This window comes from Salmo salar, chromosome ssa01 (assembly GCF_905237065.1).
Source record: "Salmo salar chromosome ssa01, Ssal_v3.1, whole genome shotgun sequence".
In the NCBI taxonomy this organism is placed as follows: domain Eukaryota; kingdom Metazoa; phylum Chordata; class Actinopteri; order Salmoniformes; family Salmonidae; genus Salmo; species Salmo salar.
Window position 1 is genome coordinate 17,901,750 of NC_059442.1, and position 17,619 is coordinate 17,919,368.

The window sequence follows — 17,619 nt, forward strand, 5'->3', positions numbered from 1 at the left end:
TGTGTTGCGTAGAAATACGAAGTGGGTGGCCAGCAGAGATAGATGGGATGGGCTGAGGGAAGCTGAGGGTTGGTATGTGGAATTGGAGACAAGTGGGAGTGGAGTTGCTGTGTGAGAGAGAGAATGATGGTCAAAAGATAAAGGGAAAAAAAGTCTAAATAAAACCTAATAAAAGTACATTTGAATGACACTAAGTGTCAGTGTTTTTACAACTGATGCCGGTTTGCTGAGGCTGATGCCGTGCAGGTGTTGGTACACATGCATAAACACACACTCTCATTCAAATAAACACATACAAGAACACACACATACATGTAATAGTGCCAGACATGCACACAAACATATAAAGTAAGCATTGCTGTTATGATTTCAGTTGTCATTGATGTCCTTTGTTTTAAAATTATTATAAAACAATTTAAAAAATGGCATTGTTGTTTGCTGTTTTCTTCTGTCTTTTCCTTTTTTCTCTTTAGTTCATTCTCTTGGTTGTTGGTGCATTGAGGGGTTCTTGGGGGTGGAGAATGGAATTAATTGCATTTTTTTTGGGGGGGGGACTGTGGGAGGGTCTCGAATGGTTGAGGGACAGCTATTGGGGAACTGTGGGGGATCTTGGAGGGTTGAGCCTTTGGGAACTGTGGGGGATCTTGGAGGGTTCGGGTTTCACAAGATTGTGATCATGAAAAAGGAAACTATGACATATTTTATATCACTATCATCCACACGCACCCTCACACATAAGGATGGCTCTGTTGCTGAAAGACTGATACATGTTTGATAGTGTCTTGATGCTGTATTGTTTGTCCTTCATCTTCTAATACTTTAATGTTACCTCTTCCTTGTGTGTTTTGTAATAAATAATTATATTTAAAAAAAGAATTAAAAAAGAAAGAAGAAGAGGAGTCTGTTGACAGGTGGAATAGAAGTAAAAGAAACAGAAGAGGATAAAGAGGAGGTAAGAGAGGAGGATAAAGAGGAGGTAAGAGAGGAGGATAAAGAGGAGGTAAGAGAGGAGGATAAAGAGGAGGTAAGAGAGGAGGATAAAGAGGAGGTAAGAGAGGAGGATAAAGAGGAGGTAAGAGAGGAGGATAAAGAGGAGGTAAGAGAGGAGGATAAAGAGGAGGTAAGAGAGGAGGATAAAGAGGAGGTAAGAGAGGAGGATAAAGAGGAGGTAAGAGGGGAGGAGGGAAAAGAGGAGGGACAGTTACCTGAGTTCCAGAGATGCAGTACAGTCTGTTGGAAGGTGACCTCAGAAGGAGGGACACAAATGAGGAAGTGGACCCTGTCGAAGGAGCCCAGGTCCAGGTTCTGAGTGCTGGAGTCAGCGATGGCACACACATGGGACAGCAGCTTCCTGGCTACCACCAACTGGATGGGCCGTACCTCCCGCCACTCCACACGGTACTCTACACACACACGTGGAAACACACATGTTAGACACAATATATACACAAAAAGCATCTATGCGCAAGTACAGACACAAATTCAATTCAACACACACATATAGTATGTAGCTCAGTCAAACTACAAACATTTCCTGATCAGTGCGTGTGTCTCACCTGAGCAGGATGCCTTGGGTCTCTGCTCTGTCTGTGTGTGTGTCTCACCTGAGCAGGATGCCTTGGGTCTCTCTGCTCTGTCTGTGTGTGTGTCTCTGGCTGGCTCTTTGGGGATGCCTGTAGCTCTGGCCGTCTGTCTGTCGATAGGCCTGCTGTCTCCTGTACACTCCTGACTGATGGACAGGGGGGTCAGTTGGCTCCTGCTCTCCACAGCAGCACTCTCCAGCAATACATCTACATCACCTTCTGACACACACACACACACACACACACACACACACACACACACACACACACACACACACACACACACACACACACACACACACACACACACACACACACACACACACACACACACACACACACACAGTATGGTGAGAAACAGTAAATCCAAACCGTTAGTCTAAGATGTGTAAATATACACAAACACACCATATCTCTCTCTCTCTTTCTCACTCGCTCATTCTGTCTCAATTCAATTCAAAGGGCTTTATTGGCATGGGAAACATATATTACAGTTTTTTACAATCACTCTGCCACTAATTTCGGAACCTTGATGCCATATTTCAAAACTAGACACAAAACTCACAACCAATGATCAAAATGCACATTATTCAAAACTCTAACACTTTTTCCAATTGCTTGGATACAATAGACATAAAGTTAAGATCATTTGTTCACTGAAATCTAAACTAAAATCACCTGTTCAAAATGACACAACTTAACATCAAAGTATTACCATTTCAAAATGCAATTCACACATTACATCTGAGATGACTGTCTATTCATGTCATTACAATGATCTAACTATCAATTGATACAACTCCTCAAAATGATAAGTAACTGTTGCATTACTCTTAATGCATAGTTTTATGGAAACTGACAAACAATATAAACCAATTGGACTACATTATCTATGGCTGTAATATTTCATCATCATTCTTTATCAGACACTGTTTCTATGGTCCCATGTACCACTTTTCCAGACCATGTTTTCAGATTTGACATTACTGTACACTCACCAGCCACTTTATTAGGTACACCTATCTAGTATCTAGCACTGGGTAGGACCCCCCTGCCTCCACAACAGGCTGAATTATTCACGGTGTTGTACGTTAAGAGATGTCCTTCTGCACACCACTGTTTTAAACAGCTGATATTTGAGCATTTGTGGCCTTTCTGTTAGCGTGAATGAGTCTGGACATTCTCCTCTGACCTCTCTCATTAACAAGGTGTTTTGGCCCACAGAACTGTCGCTCACTGAATGTGTTTTGTTTATCGCACCCTTCTCTGTAAACTCTAGAGACTGTAGTGTGTAAAAATCCCAGGAGGGCAGCTGTTTCTGAGATGCTGGAATCACCATGTGTGGCATCAACAATCATACCACGGTCAAGTTGCTTAGATTACGCATCTTGCCCGTTCTAATGTTAGGTCGAACAACATCTAAAGCTCTCTACTCTATATACTCTATATATTGAGTTGCAGGCAGCCACATGATTCGCTGTTCAAATGTAACCTTCCTTGATGAGCTAAATCAGGTCTGTAGAGCTGATGGTGTGACCTATGTCATTGTGTGGGATAATGTCAGGTTCCACCATGCTCAAGCATAGTTTCAGGCCCATCCACAATTTATCACCCTGTACTTACCCCCATACTCTCCTTTCCTTAACCCAATTGAGGATTTTTTTCTCCACATGGAGGTGGAAGGTATATGATAGGCGCCCTCATGAACAAGCCACCCTTCTCCAGGCCATGGATGACGCATGCAATGACATCACGGCAGACCAGTGTCAGGCCTGGATTCGCCCGAAGATTCTTCCCAAGATGTTTGGCTAATGAAAACATCCATTGTGATGTGGATGAGAACCTGTGGCCAAATCCACAAGACAGGGTTGATGGAAATATAGAAGTACAGTAATCAATCTTTTGTTTAGCTTTTTACAGTGAGCCAGGTGAGGAACACTGCAGTTGATGTTTTACTGTTTTTTCTTTTTTTTGTAGCAAATTATTTTTGCTTTGATGTTGTGATTTTATTGTATTTCATCAATAAATGTCATATTTTGTTCAATGATTCCACTGTGTCTGTAGTATTCTCTCTACTAGTCCTTTTACAGTGATGTATTTACGTGTAGTACCATAATGAAACATGTATCACATATTTTGTACTAGAATATTTAATTATTGTACGAACAACTACACAGTGAAACTATCGGTATCTTGTGTGTGGGTGATCTAAATGAATGTTCCTATGTGTCACGTCCTGGCCAGTATATAAGGTTAATTGTTTTGTAGTTTGGTCAGGGCGTGGCAGGGGGTATTTGTTTTCTGTGGTTCGGGGTGGTGTGTTTTGTGTAAAGGGTGTTTGATTTAGTAATTCCGGGTTTTGGTTTATGTTTAGTAATTCTATGGTTAGTCTAGGTTGTGTGTTTCTATGTTTGGTTGATTGGGGTTGGGACTCTCAGTTGAAGGCAGGTGTTGTCTATCTGCCTTTGATTGAGAGTTCCATATATTAGGGGTGTGTTTGTATGTGTGATTTGTGGGTGATTATTCTGTGTATAGCCTTGTGCCTTACCAGACTGTTTATTTGTCGAGTGTTCGTGTTTTGTTATTTTGTATGGTCATTTTTGAGATTAATTAAAAATCAAGATGAGCATTCACGTACCTGCTGCATATTGGTCCTCATTCACCGACAACAACCGTGACAGAATCACCCACCACCAAAGGACCAAGCAGCAGAGGAAGGAGCAGACGGAGTTCGAGTTGGACTGGCGGGAGAAGTGAACTTGGGAGGAAGTTCTGGACGGGGCCGGACCCTGGCATCAGGCTGGGGATTATCGACGCCCGCAGGGGGAAATTGAGGCAGCCAAGGCAGAGAGGCGGTGGTACGAGGCCAAGTACGCGCTGAAGGAGAAGCACGAGAGGCACCCCCAAGAAAATTTTTGGGGGGGGCACACGGGTAGTTTGGCTAGGCGTAAGAAGAGCCGGAAGCCAGCTACTCGTGGTTATATGGAGGAGCGTATGGGGTGGAGAGCGCTATGTTTCGCTGAGGAGCGCACTATCTCACCCATACGCACGCACAGTCCGGTGCGCGTTATTCCAGCCCCTCGCAGGTGCCGTGCTAGAGCGGGCATCCAGCCTGGTAGGAGGATGCCTGCGCAGCGCATCTGGTCGCCGGTACGCCTCCGAGGACCAGGCTACCCAACTCCCGCTCTACGCACGGCTACCATCAGGCCCCTGCACAGCCCAGTCTGCCCTGTACGAGCACCCCGCTCGTACAGGGCTACTAGTTCCATCCAGCCAAGGCGGGTTGTGCAGGAGGTAAGATCTAGACCGGCTGTGCGCCTCCATAGCCCTGGGTTTCCAGCTCCTGTCTCTCGTGCGGACCCGGAAGTGCGTCAACCCAGTCCGACTCGTCCTGTTCCCGCTCCCCGCACTAGCCTGGAGGTGCGTGTACATAATCTGGTAATCCCAGTACCAGCACCACGCACCAGGCTACAAGTGCGTCAACCCAGCCTCGCCAGTCAACAGTCTTCATCAGAGCTGCCCGCCAGTCAACAGTCTTCATCAGAGCTGCCCGCCAGTCAACAGTCATCATCAGAGCTGCCCGCCAGTCAACAGTCATCATCAGAGCTGCCCGCCAGTCAACAGTCATCGTCAGAGCTGCCCGCCAGTCAACAGTCATCGTCAGAGCTGCCCGCCAGTCAACAGTCATCGTCAGAGCTGCCCGCCAGTCAACAGTCATCGTCAGAGCTGCCCGCCAGTCAACAGTCATCGTCAGAGCTGCCCGCCAGTCAACAGTCATCGTCAGAACTGCCCGCCAGTCAACAGTCATCGTCAGAGCTGCCCGCCAGTCAACAGTCATCGTCAGAGCTGCCCGCCAGTCAACAGTCATCGTCAGAGCTGCCCGCCAGTCAACAGTCATCGTCAGAGCTGCCCGCCAGTCAACAGTCATCGTCAGAGCTGCCCGCCAGTCAACAGTCATCGTCAGAGCTGCCCGCCAGTCAACAGTCGCCAGAGAGGTCAGACTGCGCTGAACTGCCGGAGTGGCCAGACTGCGCTGAACTGCCGGAGTGGCCAGACTGCGCTGAACTGCCGGAGTGGCCAGACTGCGCTGAACTGCCGGAGTGGCCAGACTGCGCTGAACTGCCGGAGTGGCCAGACTGCGCTGAACTGCCGGAGTGGCCAGACTGCGCTGAACTGCCGGAGTGGCCAGACTGCGCTGAACTGCCGGAGTGGCCAGACTGCGCTGAACTGCCGGAGTGGCCAGACTGCGCTGAACTGCCGGAGTGGCCAGACTGCGCTGAACTGCCGGAGTGGCCAGACTGCCCTGAACTGCCGGAGTGGCCAGACTGCCCTGAACTGCCGGAGTGGCCAGACTGCCCTGAACTGCCGGAGTGGCCAGACTGCCCTGAACTGCCGGAGTGGCCAGACTGCCCTGAACTGCCGGAGTGGCCAGACTGCCCTGAACTGCCGGAGTGGCCAGACTGCCCTGAACTGCCGGAGTGGCCAGACTGCCCTGAACTGCCGGAGTGGCCAGACTGCCCTGAACTGCCGGAGTGGCCAGACTGCCCTGAACTGCCGGAGTGGCCAGACTGCCCTGAACTGCCGGAGTGGCCAGACTGCCCTGAACTGCCGGAGTGGCCAGACTGCCCAGACTGTCCCGAATTGCCAGACTGCCCAGACTGTCCCGAATTGCCAGACTGCCCAGACTGTCCCGAATTGCCAGACTGCCCAGACTGTCCCGAATTGCCAGACTGCCCAGACTGTCCCGAATTGCCAGACTGCCCAGACTGTCCCGAATTGCCAGACTGCCCAGACTGTCCCGAATTGCCAGACTGCCCAGACTGTCCCGAATTGCCAGACTGCCCAGACTCTCCCGAATTGCCAGACTGCCCCGACTGCCCCCGGGCGATGCCAGAGTGGCCCGACAGCCTGGAACGGCCGGAGCCAGAGCCACCTCCAGAAATAGGTGGGTTGGGGAGGGGGGTGTAGCACAGTGCCGTCGTTGACGGCAGCCACCCTCCCTTCCCTCCCTTTAGAAAAGGGGACTTTTTGTTGGTGTTGCTTGGGGTTATTTTTTTGTTAAGGTGCTTCTGGGGTAGCACCTTTAAGGGGGGGTACTGTCACGTCCTGGCCAGTATATAAGGTTAATTGTTTTGTAGTTTGGTCAGGGCGTGGCAGGGGGTATTTGTTTTCTGTGGTTCGGGGTGGTGTGTTTTGTGTAAAGGGTGTTTGATTTAGTAATTCCGGGTTTTGGTTTATGTTTAGTAATTCTATGGTTAGTCTAGGTTGTGTGTTTCTATGTTTGGTTGATTGGGGTTGGGACTCTCAGTTGAAGGCAGGTGTTGTCTATCTGCCTTTGATTGAGAGTTCCATATATTAGGGTGTGTTTGTATGTGTGATTTGTGGGTGATTATTCTGTGTATAGCCTTGTGCCTTACCAGACTGTTTATTTGTCGAGTGTTCGTGTTTTGTTATTTTGTATGGTCATTTTTGAGATTAATTAAAAATCAAGATGAGCATTCACGTACCTGCTGCATATTGGTCCTCATTCACCGACAACAACTGTGACACTATGGTATTTCATGATAAATGAGTTATTTGAACCAATGATTCTGCAAGTGCAAGGTTTCTTTAAAGATATGAATGCACAATGCAATGTTTTGAACATTGGACAGCCTGTTTTACAGGTGATGACCGTTTTGAGTTTTGAGTCTAGAGTTTTGAAAAATTAGCACAAGGTTCTGAAATTAGTGCCAAAGGGATTGTAAAAAACTGTAACATGGCCAAAGCAAGTGAAGTAAAATAATAAACAAAAGAGAAATAAACAATAAAAATGAACAGTAAACATTACACTCACAGAAGTTCCAAAAGAATAAAGACATTAGCAATGTCATATTATGTCTATATACAGTGTTGTAACGATGTACAAATGGTTAAAGTACAAAAGGGAAAATAAAGAAACATAAATATGGGTTGTATTTATTATGGTGTTTGTTCTTCACTGGCTGCCCTTTTCTTGTGGAAATTGCTCACAAATCTTGCTGCTGTGATGGCACACTGTGGTATTTCACCGAGTAGATATCGGAGGATATCAAAATCGGGTTTGTTTTCAAATTCTTTGTGAGTCTGTGTAATCTGAGGGAAACATGTGTCTCTAATAAGGTCATACATTTGGCAGGAAGTTAGGAAGTGCAGCTCAGTTTCCACCTCATTTTGTGGGCAGTGTGCACATAGCCTGTCTTCTCTTGAGAGCCAGGTCTGCCTACGGCGGCCTTTCTCAATAGCAAGGCTATGCTCACTGAGTCTGTACATAGTCAAAGCTTTCCTTAAGTTTGGGTCAGTCACAGTGGTCAGGTATGTCTCTCTCTCTCTGTGTCTCTCTCTCTCTCTGTGTCTCTTCTCTCTCTCTCTCTCTCTCTCTCTCTCTCTCTCTCTCTCTCTCTCTCACTCTCACTCATCTCACTTACCAGGTCCCAGAGAGTTGCATAAGGTAGTGAGCTCCTGGGTCATGCCAGAGGACAGCTGTTGACTGATCTCTCTCAGACTATCACTGGGACTGAACATCCCCTCAGTCAGGGCACGACACTGGTGTTGACCTACAACACACACACACACACACACACACACACACACACAGTACACTTACAGACAAAGGAACCCACAAAAAAAAATGACCCCCCCCCTCCCAATCCCTCTACACACACACACCTGTCACCACCATGCAGGACTCTGTCTCCTGTCCCTTGGCTGTACAGATGATGACCACATAGTTGGTATGAGCCAGCTGTCCCTCCATCAGCCTACTGAAGGTGTCAGCCAGCCCCAGAGCCATCGAGGCCTTCTCCCCCAGAACCACCACTCCACCCCCACATGACGAGGCTGCCAGGTTGGCCAGCCAGGGCAGCTGGGAGGGGGTGAGGGGCTGGGCCTGGGGCAGTGGAAGCCCAGGCAGGGTGTAGGGAGCCTGGGGGAGGGAGAGGCCAGGCTGGGGCTGCTGGTACTGGTGGATCTCACTGAGGTGGGACTCTCTCCAGGAACGCATGAAGATCTGCTCCAGGTCCTCAATCAGCGGGACCTGGTCTGGGCCTGGAGGGACACGACATTAACCAGGTACTACCAACTAGGTTTTTACCCACTGTCTCAATGTAATAGTACATTCTGCACAATTTAGTGTGCTATTCAATCTGTATCGCTGAAGCGTTACAGATTGCCTTCTCTCTCTCTCTCTCTCTTCTCTCGCTCGCTCTCTCTCTCTCTCTCTCTCTCTCTCTCTCTCTCTCTCTCTCTCGCTCTCTCTCTCTCACCTAGTTGCACCAGGTAGTATACAGTGAGTAGTATCTGCATCTCTACAGACAGGGGCTGTATGGGAGAGGGTCCGTAGTGTTGGTAGACCCTGGGCAGGGCCTGGCAGTTCTGATAGCAGCTCTGGAGCAGGGAACTGACCTGCACATCAGACACCTTACCACTCAGCCGAGGTAGGCTGCCATGACCTGGGACCGGAGACAAAACACACACAGGTCACACACATGGGTCACACACACGGGTCACACACACGGGTCACACACACGGGTCACACACACGGGTCTCACACACAGGTCACACACACGGGTCACACACACGGGTCACACACACGGGTCACACACACGGGTCACACGCACGGGTCACACACACGAGTCACACACACAGGTCACACACACGGGTCACACACACAGGTCACACACACATGTCACACACAGGTCACACACACGGGTCACACACACACGGGTCACACACAGGATCAGATCGTGGGGAAAAGGAGAGAGAGATAATGCATACCCCCTAAGGAGTGGAGGGATGGAGGGATGAGGGGGGATAGGAGGAGAGGTGGAGGGGTGGAGGGATGAGCGGGGATAGGAGGAGAGGTGGAGGGATGGAGGGATGAGCGGGGATAGGAGGAGAGGTGGAGTAGTGGAGGGATGAGCGGGGATAGGAGGAGAGGTGGAGGAGTGGAGGGATGGAGGGATGAGGGGGATAGGAGGAGCAGTGGAGTAACAGATTGAGGTGAAGGGGTGGTTGAGAGACAGACAGGTGGAGTAACAGATTGAGGTGAAGGGGTGGTTGAGAGACAGACAGGTGGAGTAACAGATTGAGGGGAAGGGGTGGTTGAGAGAGACAGACAGGTGGAGTAACAGATTGAGGGGAAGGGGTGGTTGAGAGAGAGACAGACAGACAGGTGGAGTAACAGATTGAGGGGAAGGGGTGGTTGAGAGAGACAGACAGGTGGAGTAACAGATTGAGGGGAAGGGGTGGTTGAGAGAGAGACAGACAGACAGGTGGAGTAACAGATTGAGGTGAAGGGGTGGTTGAGAGAGAGACAGACAGACAGACAGACAGACAGACAGACAGACAGACAGACAGACAGACAGACAGACAGACAGACAGGTGTAGTAACAGCGCCAGTCCTCAAGGGCCACAGTGTTTGCTGGGTTTTGTTGCAATCTCGCATTTAATGTCATTGAGGTGCAGGAACATCACACACACACACACACACACACACACACACACACACACACACACACACACACACACACACACACACACACACACACACACACACACACACACACACACATCAAACACACACACACACACACACACACACACACACAACACACACACACACACACACACACACACACACACACACACACCTCTGAAGATGACTGGCTGGAGTCTGCAGGTGTGTAGCAGCTGATCAGGCACTGTGACAGACGGCCCGGGAGAAGAGGGGGGGTTGGAGGACCCCTGGGACAGACTCACTGGAGGGGCATTGTCTGTGGACGCAAGAACACAGTATGTAGCAGAAAAGAAGCAGAGACACTGATAACGTGGTAGAAGACAGATACACCCTGTAGAAGACTGATACAGTGGCAACTACACCCTGTAGAAGACTGATTCAGTGGTAACTACACCCTGTAGAAGACTGATACAGTGGTAACTACACCCTGTAGAAGACTGATAAAGTGGTAACTACACCCTGTAGAAGACTGATACAGTGGTAACTACACCCTGTAGAAGACTGATACAGTGGTAACTACACCCTGTAGAAGACAGATACAGTGGTAACTACACCCTGTAGAAGACAGATACAGTGGTAACTACACCCTGTAGAAGACAGATACAGTGGTAACTACATCCTGTAGAAGACTGATTCAGTGGTAACTACACCCTGTAGAAGACTGATACAGTGGTAACTACACCCTGTAGAAGACTGATACAGTGGTAACTACACCCTGTAGAAGACTGATACAGTGGTAACTACACCCTGTAGAAGACTGATACAGTGGTAACTACACCCTGTAGAAGACTGATACAGTGGTAACTACACCCTGTAGAAGACAGATACAGTGGTAACTACACCCTGTAGAAGACTGATACAGTGGTAACTACACCCTGTAGAAGACTGATACAGTGGTAACTACACCCTGTAGAAGACAGATACAGTGGTAACTACACCCTGTAGAAGACTGATACAGTGGTAACTACACCCTGTAGAAGACTGATACAGTGGTAACTACACCCTGTAGAAGACTGATACAGTGGTAACTACACCCTGTAGAAGACTGATACAGTGGTAACTGCACCCTGTAGAAGACAGATACAGTGGTAACTGCACCCTGTAGAAGACAGATACAGTGGTAACTACACCCTGTAGAAGACTGATACAGTGGTAACTACACCCTGTAGAAGACAGATACAGTGGTAACTACACCCTGTAGAAGACTCATACAGTGGTAACTACACCTTGTAGAAGACAGATACAGTGGTAACTACACCCTGTAGAAGACAGATACAGTGGTAACTACACCCTGTAGAAGACCGATAAGGTGGTAACTACACCTTGTAGAAGACTGATTCAGACAGACACACACACACACACACAAGCTCTCTCTCTCTCTCTCTCTCTCTCTCTCTCTCTCTCTCTCTTCTCGCTCTCTGAGCTCTCCTACCTGGTTTGGTCCAATTGGTGCGTGATGAGGAAGAGGAGGAGGAAGATGGGGGGGTCTTCACAGCAGACTCAGCCCCAGCAGAAGACTCAGGAGACCAGCCTTTGTGTCTCTTTTTAGGTGGTCCTGTATTGAGTGTACCTGACAGGACAAGCAACACACTGTTATGTATGTCTTGGGCGTGGGGGATGTTTCAGAAAGCACAGAATAATGTCCTCTTGAAGAACAACTGACATTCATTCATTATATCATACGGGCACCCTACATTCTGTTTCACTTTGTTTGTTTGTTTGTTTGTTCATTCATTTATACTACTTTTATCCAACAGATCAGCCAACCAGTCAACCAGCCAGCCAACCAGTCAGTCAACCAGCCAGCCAGTCAACCAGCCAGCCAGCCAGCCAGTCAACCAGCCAGCCAGCCAGCCAGCCAGCCAGTCAACCAGTCAGTCAACCAGCCAGCCAGCCAGCCAGTCAACCAGCCAGCCAGCCAGCCAGCCAGTCAACCAGTCATTCAACCAGTCAACCAGCCAGCCAACCAGTCAGTCAACCAGCCAGCCAGCCAGCCAGTCAACCAGCCAGCCAGCCAGCCAGCCAGCCAGCCAGTCAACCAGTCAGTCAACCAGCCAGCCAACCAGTCAACCAGCCAGCCAACCAGTCAGTCAGTCAACCAGCCAGCCAGCCAGCCAGTCAACCAGCCAGCCAGCCTGCCAGCCAGTCAACCAGTCATTCAACCAGTCAACCAGCCAGCCAGCCAACCAGTCAGTCAACCAGCCAGCCAGCCAACCAGTCAACCAGCCAGTCAACCAGTCAACCAGCTAGCCAGTCAACCAGCCAGCCAGTCAGTCAGTCAACCAGCCAGCCAGCCAGCCAGTCAACCAGCCAGCCAGCCAGTCAACCAGCCATTCAACCAGTCAGCCAGCCAGTCAACCAGCCAGCCATCCAACCAGCCAGTCACCCAGTCTGCCAGCCAGCCAGCCAGTCAACCAGCCACTCAACCAGCCAGCCAGCCTGTCAGCCAGTCAACCAGTCAGCCAGCCAGCCACTGCAGTATAACTGTAGCTCAGTATTGATCATAAAGATAGCATGGTCTTTGTCATATGTTAACCAGCTCCTCCTCTTCCCCTCTATACATGCTGTCTTCCCTCTCCACTCTGCCTACTCTCTTCTTATGCAGCAACAGAGACAAAGTCCAAAGGGTCCCTGTGTTGAAACGCCCCTACCAAAACCCAGAGTGGCAGGAAGGAAACCTTCAACTTTACAACTAAACACACTGAGAATGAGATGGCCGGAAAGAGAGAGAGACGGAAAGAGAGGGAAAGAGAGAGAGGGGGAAAGAGAGAGTGAGGAAAAGAGAGAGATGGAAAGAGAGAGAGGGAAAGAGAGAGAGAGGGGGAAAGAAAACGAGGGAAAGAGAAAGAGAGAAAGAGAGAAAGTCTATTATTTTGAAACTTTTATCATTGTAATATTTACTGTTAATTTCTAATTGTTTATTTCACTTTTGTTTATTATCTATTCCACTTGCTTTGGCAATGTAAACATGTTTCCCATGCCAATAAAGCCCTTTGAATTGAATTGAATTGAAAGATAATTACTTTTTACTGCCCTGCTTTTATTGAGCTCAGGGATAGAGGGAGGAAGAGGCAGAGAAAAGAGAGAGGTAGACTTTTCGTGGGGAAGTGTTGCTGAATGAAAGGGGTGTCGTAACAATAGGGGCCCACGAACACAATACAGCCGTCTCCTACTGGGTACTTTAGACTGATAAAACACAGAAGCTCTCCCTTTCAGGGGGAGGTGGGAAGATGAGAGAAAGGGGAGGGGAGGCTACAATGATAACACACACATTTAAAGGCATGCCTCCTACCCCATAGAGATTCTAGAATGAATATGTCATTCTATGTTGTTCGCCTTCATAATGATACATAAACAAACATGCATACAAGTATAGAAACACATGACACGTCTGCATGCAAGCACGCGCACACCCATACACACACACACAAACACACACACGCACGCGCGCGCACACACACACACACACACACACACACACACACACACACACACACACACACACACACACACACACACACACACACACACACACACACACACACACACACACACACACACACACACACACACACACACACACGGGTTACCTATAACTGTGGGTCTCCCCGGTCCTTTCGACAGTATGGCAGTCTGGGGCAGAGGATTCTGGGATAGGGGGATGTGGCTCCCGTTGCCCGGGGGAGGGGGGGCAATGGGTTCTACAGGGGTGTCGGCTAGAGGGGCGAAAAACAACAATGGTAATCTAGCAGACACTTAGATAGTGTGTGTGTGGGGGGAGGGGGATTTATGTGAGTGTGTGCACGCTATGTGTGTGTGTGAGTATGTGTGTGTATTGTGTGTGTGTGTGTGTGTGTGTGTGTGTGTGTGTGTGTGTGTGTGTGTGTGTGTGTGTGTGTGTGTGTGTGTGTGTGTGTGTGTGTGTGTGTACCTGTGTAGTTCCCGGGTGTGTGTGCAGGGTGAGCGGTGACTGCTGGGTTGGGGTAGTGATTGTCTGAGGTTACATGCCCGTCAGAGGCGTTGGGCACTGTCTGTCTCCCTCTGCTCTCTGAAAAGACAGAATCGACAGTCATACAGCAACACACAATACTCATTTGAGAGAACTAATGTTTTTTTTTCTTCCAATAAGAGCACTAGAGTCACTCCAGTGTAAACGGTACTAACATGTTAACGTAAGCTGTACTCTAGTTACTGTACTGTAGCTCTGAAACTCATCCCAAACCCCCTACCTATTCAGTCAGGGAACATGTAGCTGGACTAACTGTCTCTGTCCTGTGAAACATCACAGGCTTAATCAGTAACACAGTAAGTCTAGCCACAGGCTCTGACCCCTATTTACCCTCTGACCCCCGTCCTAAACCCTGACTCGACCTCTGCCCTCCACACCTGGACAGACAGGTAGGGTCACAGATCTCTCCCCTCCTAAACACACCTCCCCCAAACAAGCCCTGTCTACAAAACTACAGCATAGAAACACAGGAGAGCGTTAACCACTGACTTAAGCTCTCTCTAATCCTTCTCTCTTTCTCTCTCTCTACTCTTTCTCTCTTTTTCTCTCTCTTTCTCTCTCTAGACTTTCTCTCTCTCTCACTCTTTCTCTCTTTCTTTCTCTCTCTACTCTTTCCCTCTGTCTCTCGCTCTCTCTCTCTCTCTCTCTCTCTCTCTCTCTCTCTCTCTCTCTTAATTTCAATTCAAGGGGTGTTATTGGCATGGGAAACATATGTTAACATTGCCAAAGCAAGTGAAATAGATAATAAACAATAGTGAAATAAAAAATAAAATGAACAGTAAACATTACACTCACAGAAGTTCCAAAAGAATAAAGACATTTCAAATGTCATATTATATCTATATACAGTGTTGTAACGATGTGTAAATAGTTAAAGTACAAAAGGGAAAATAAATCAACATAAATATGGGATGTATTTACTATGGTGCTTGTTTTTCACTTCAAGGTTGCCCTTTTCTTATTCGTTGTAGGTCTGTGTAATCTGAAGGAAATATGTGTCTCTAATATGGTCATACATTTGGCAGCAGGTTAGGAAGTGCAGCTCAGTTTCCACCTCATTTTGTGGGCAGTGTGCACATAGCCTGTCTTCTCTTGAGAGCCAGGACTACCTATGGCAGCCTTTCTCAATAGCAAGGCTCACTTAGTCTGTACATAGTCAAACGTTCTCCTTAATTTTGGTTCAGTCATAGTAGTCAGGTATTCTGCCACTGTGTACTGTGGACCAAATAGCATTCTAGTTTGCTCAGTTTTTTCTTAATTCTTTCCAATGTGTCAAGTAATTATCTGTTTGTTTTCTCATGTTTTGGTTGGGTCTAATTGTGTTGCTGTCCTGGGGCTTTGTGTTTGTGAACAGAGCCCCAGGACCAGCTTGTTTAGGGTACTCTTCTCCAGGTTAATTTCTCTGTAGGTGATGACTTTGTTATGGAAGGTTTGGGAATCGCTTCCATTTAGGTGTTTGTAAAATGTAATGGCTATTTTCTGGATTTTGATAATTATCGAGTATCAGCTTAATTCTACTATGCATGCATTATTTGCTGTTTTACGTTGTACACAGAGGATATTGTTGCAGAATTCTGCATACAAAGTCTCAATTATTTTTGTCAAACTAAGATTTACTCTCAGGGCCCAGGTCTGGGCCGGGTGCTGCAGACTATTCTAGTGCTCTTGCCAATTCATTAATACATATGCTGAAGAGGGTGGGGTTCAAGATGCCTCCCTGTCTCACCCCACGGCCCTGTGGAAAGAAATGTGTGTTTTCTGCCAATTTTAATGACATGTTGTTTATGTACATGGATTTTATAATGTTGTTGTTTTTCCCACCAACACGGCGTTCCATCAATTTCTATAGCAGACCCTCGAGTCAAAATGAGTCAAAATTAGGGTGTGCAGGGTGAATACGTGGTCTGTCGTACAGTCATTTGGTAAAAAGCCTATTTGATATTTGCTCAGCTCCTAAGTGGTGCAGTGGTCTAAGGCACTACATCTCAGTGCTAGAGGCGTCACTACAGACCCTGGTTCGATTCCAGGCTGTATCACAACCGGACCGAATTTGGAGTCCCATAGGGCGGGGCACAATTGGCCCAGCGTCGTCCAGGTTAGGTTAGGGTTTGGCCGGGATAGGCCATCATTGTAAAAAATTATTTGTTCTTAACTCACTTGTCTAGTTAAATAAATGTTAAAGAAAAAATTAAGTATATTGTTTTCACTGAGGAAATGTACGAGTCTGCAGTTAATGCAGAGGATCCCCCTGCCGTCTTACCGAGGCCCTTCCAGCAGATAGCAGCCCCTCTGACCAGCTGTCCCTGGTCGTTCCTGTACAGATGGTACTTTAAGAGCTTCTGTTTCTTGGGCTGGGTGCTCAGCTTCAGGTTGATGTGGTTGGAGAATTCTGTGAAGTAGCGAAAACCCTTCTCTCCACAACCCATACAGTTCCCCGAGAACCCTGAGGATGACCACACAAACACTGGGTCAGTGTGTGTGTGTGTGTGTGTGTGTGTGTGTGTGTGTGTGTATCATCTGGTGGCTCAGTGGAGTAACAATAACCCCTTTCTCCCGTAGCAAGAGAAAAACCCCACTCTCCCTCTCTCATTGTAGCTGCTGCCAACCCCACTCTCCCTCTCTCATTGTAGCTGCTGCCAACCCCACTCTCCCTCTCTCATTGTAGCTGCTGCCAACCCCACTCTCCCTCTCTCATTGTAGCTGCTGCCAACCCCACTCTCCCTCTCTCATTGTAGCTGCTGCCAACCCCACTCTCCCTCTCTCATTGTAGCTGCTGCTAACCCCACTCTCCCTCTCTCATTGTAGATGCTGCTAACCCCAGTCTCCCTCTCTCATTGTAGCTCCTGCTAACCCCACTCTCCCTCTCTCAATGTAGCTGCTGCTAACCCTACTCTCCCTCTCTCATTGTAGATGCTGCCAACCCCACTCTCCCTCTCTCATTGTAGCTGCTGCCAACCCCACTCTCACTCCCTCATTGTAGCTGCTGCCAAACCCACGCTCCCTCTCTCATTGTAGCTGCTGCCAACCCCACTCTCCCTCTCTCATTGTAGCTGCTGCCAACCCCACTCTCCCTCTCTCATTGTAGCTGCTGCCAACCCCACTCTCCCTCTCTCATTGTAGCTGCTGCCAACCCCACTCTCCCTCTCTCATTGTAGCTGCTGCCAACCCCACTCTCCCTCTCTCATTGTAGCTGCTGCCAACCCCACTCTCCCTCTCTCATTGTAGCTGCTGCTAACCCCACTCTTCCTCTCTCATTGTAGATGCTGCTAACCCCAGTCTCCCTCTCTCATTGTAGCTCCTGCTAACCCCACTCTCCCTCTCTCAATGTAGCTGCTGCTAACCCTACTCTCCCTCTCTCATTGTAGATGCTGCCAACCCCACTCTCCCTCTCTCATTGTAGCTGCTGCCAACCCCACTCTCACTCCCTCATTGTAGCTGCTGCCAAACCCACGCTCCCTCTCTCATTGTAGCTGCTGCCAACCCCACTCTCC

At 48.4% G+C, this 17,619-nt stretch overlaps 1 protein-coding gene across 7 annotated transcripts in view; it reads right to left on the minus strand.

Moving 5' to 3' along the window:
- LOC106570236 (protein GREB1) overlaps window positions 1-17,619 on the minus strand; it is a 96,906-nt gene that overhangs the window by 16,738 nt on the left and 62,549 nt on the right. For 3 of the 7 annotated variants that reach the window (XM_045714792.1, XM_045714791.1, XM_045714811.1), the window contains exons 5-14: window positions 16,389-16,571; window positions 14,051-14,167; window positions 13,710-13,835; window positions 11,552-11,689; window positions 10,253-10,375; window positions 8,867-9,052; window positions 8,271-8,648; window positions 8,030-8,158; window positions 1,557-1,802; window positions 1,206-1,403 (exon numbers count right to left, since the gene is read on the minus strand). In XM_045714792.1, coding sequence (XP_045570748.1) covers window positions 1,206-1,403; window positions 1,557-1,802; window positions 8,030-8,158; window positions 8,271-8,648; window positions 8,867-9,052; window positions 10,253-10,375; window positions 11,552-11,689; window positions 13,710-13,835; window positions 14,051-14,167; window positions 16,389-16,571 — 1,824 coding nt within the window. The remainder of the gene's footprint in view (window positions 1-1,205; window positions 1,404-1,556; window positions 1,803-8,029; window positions 8,159-8,270; window positions 8,649-8,866; window positions 9,053-10,252; window positions 10,376-11,551; window positions 11,690-13,709; window positions 13,836-14,050; window positions 14,168-16,388; window positions 16,572-17,619) is intronic. The other 4 variants (XM_045714795.1, XM_045714800.1, XM_045714796.1 and 1 more) reach the window with 4 other exon arrangements.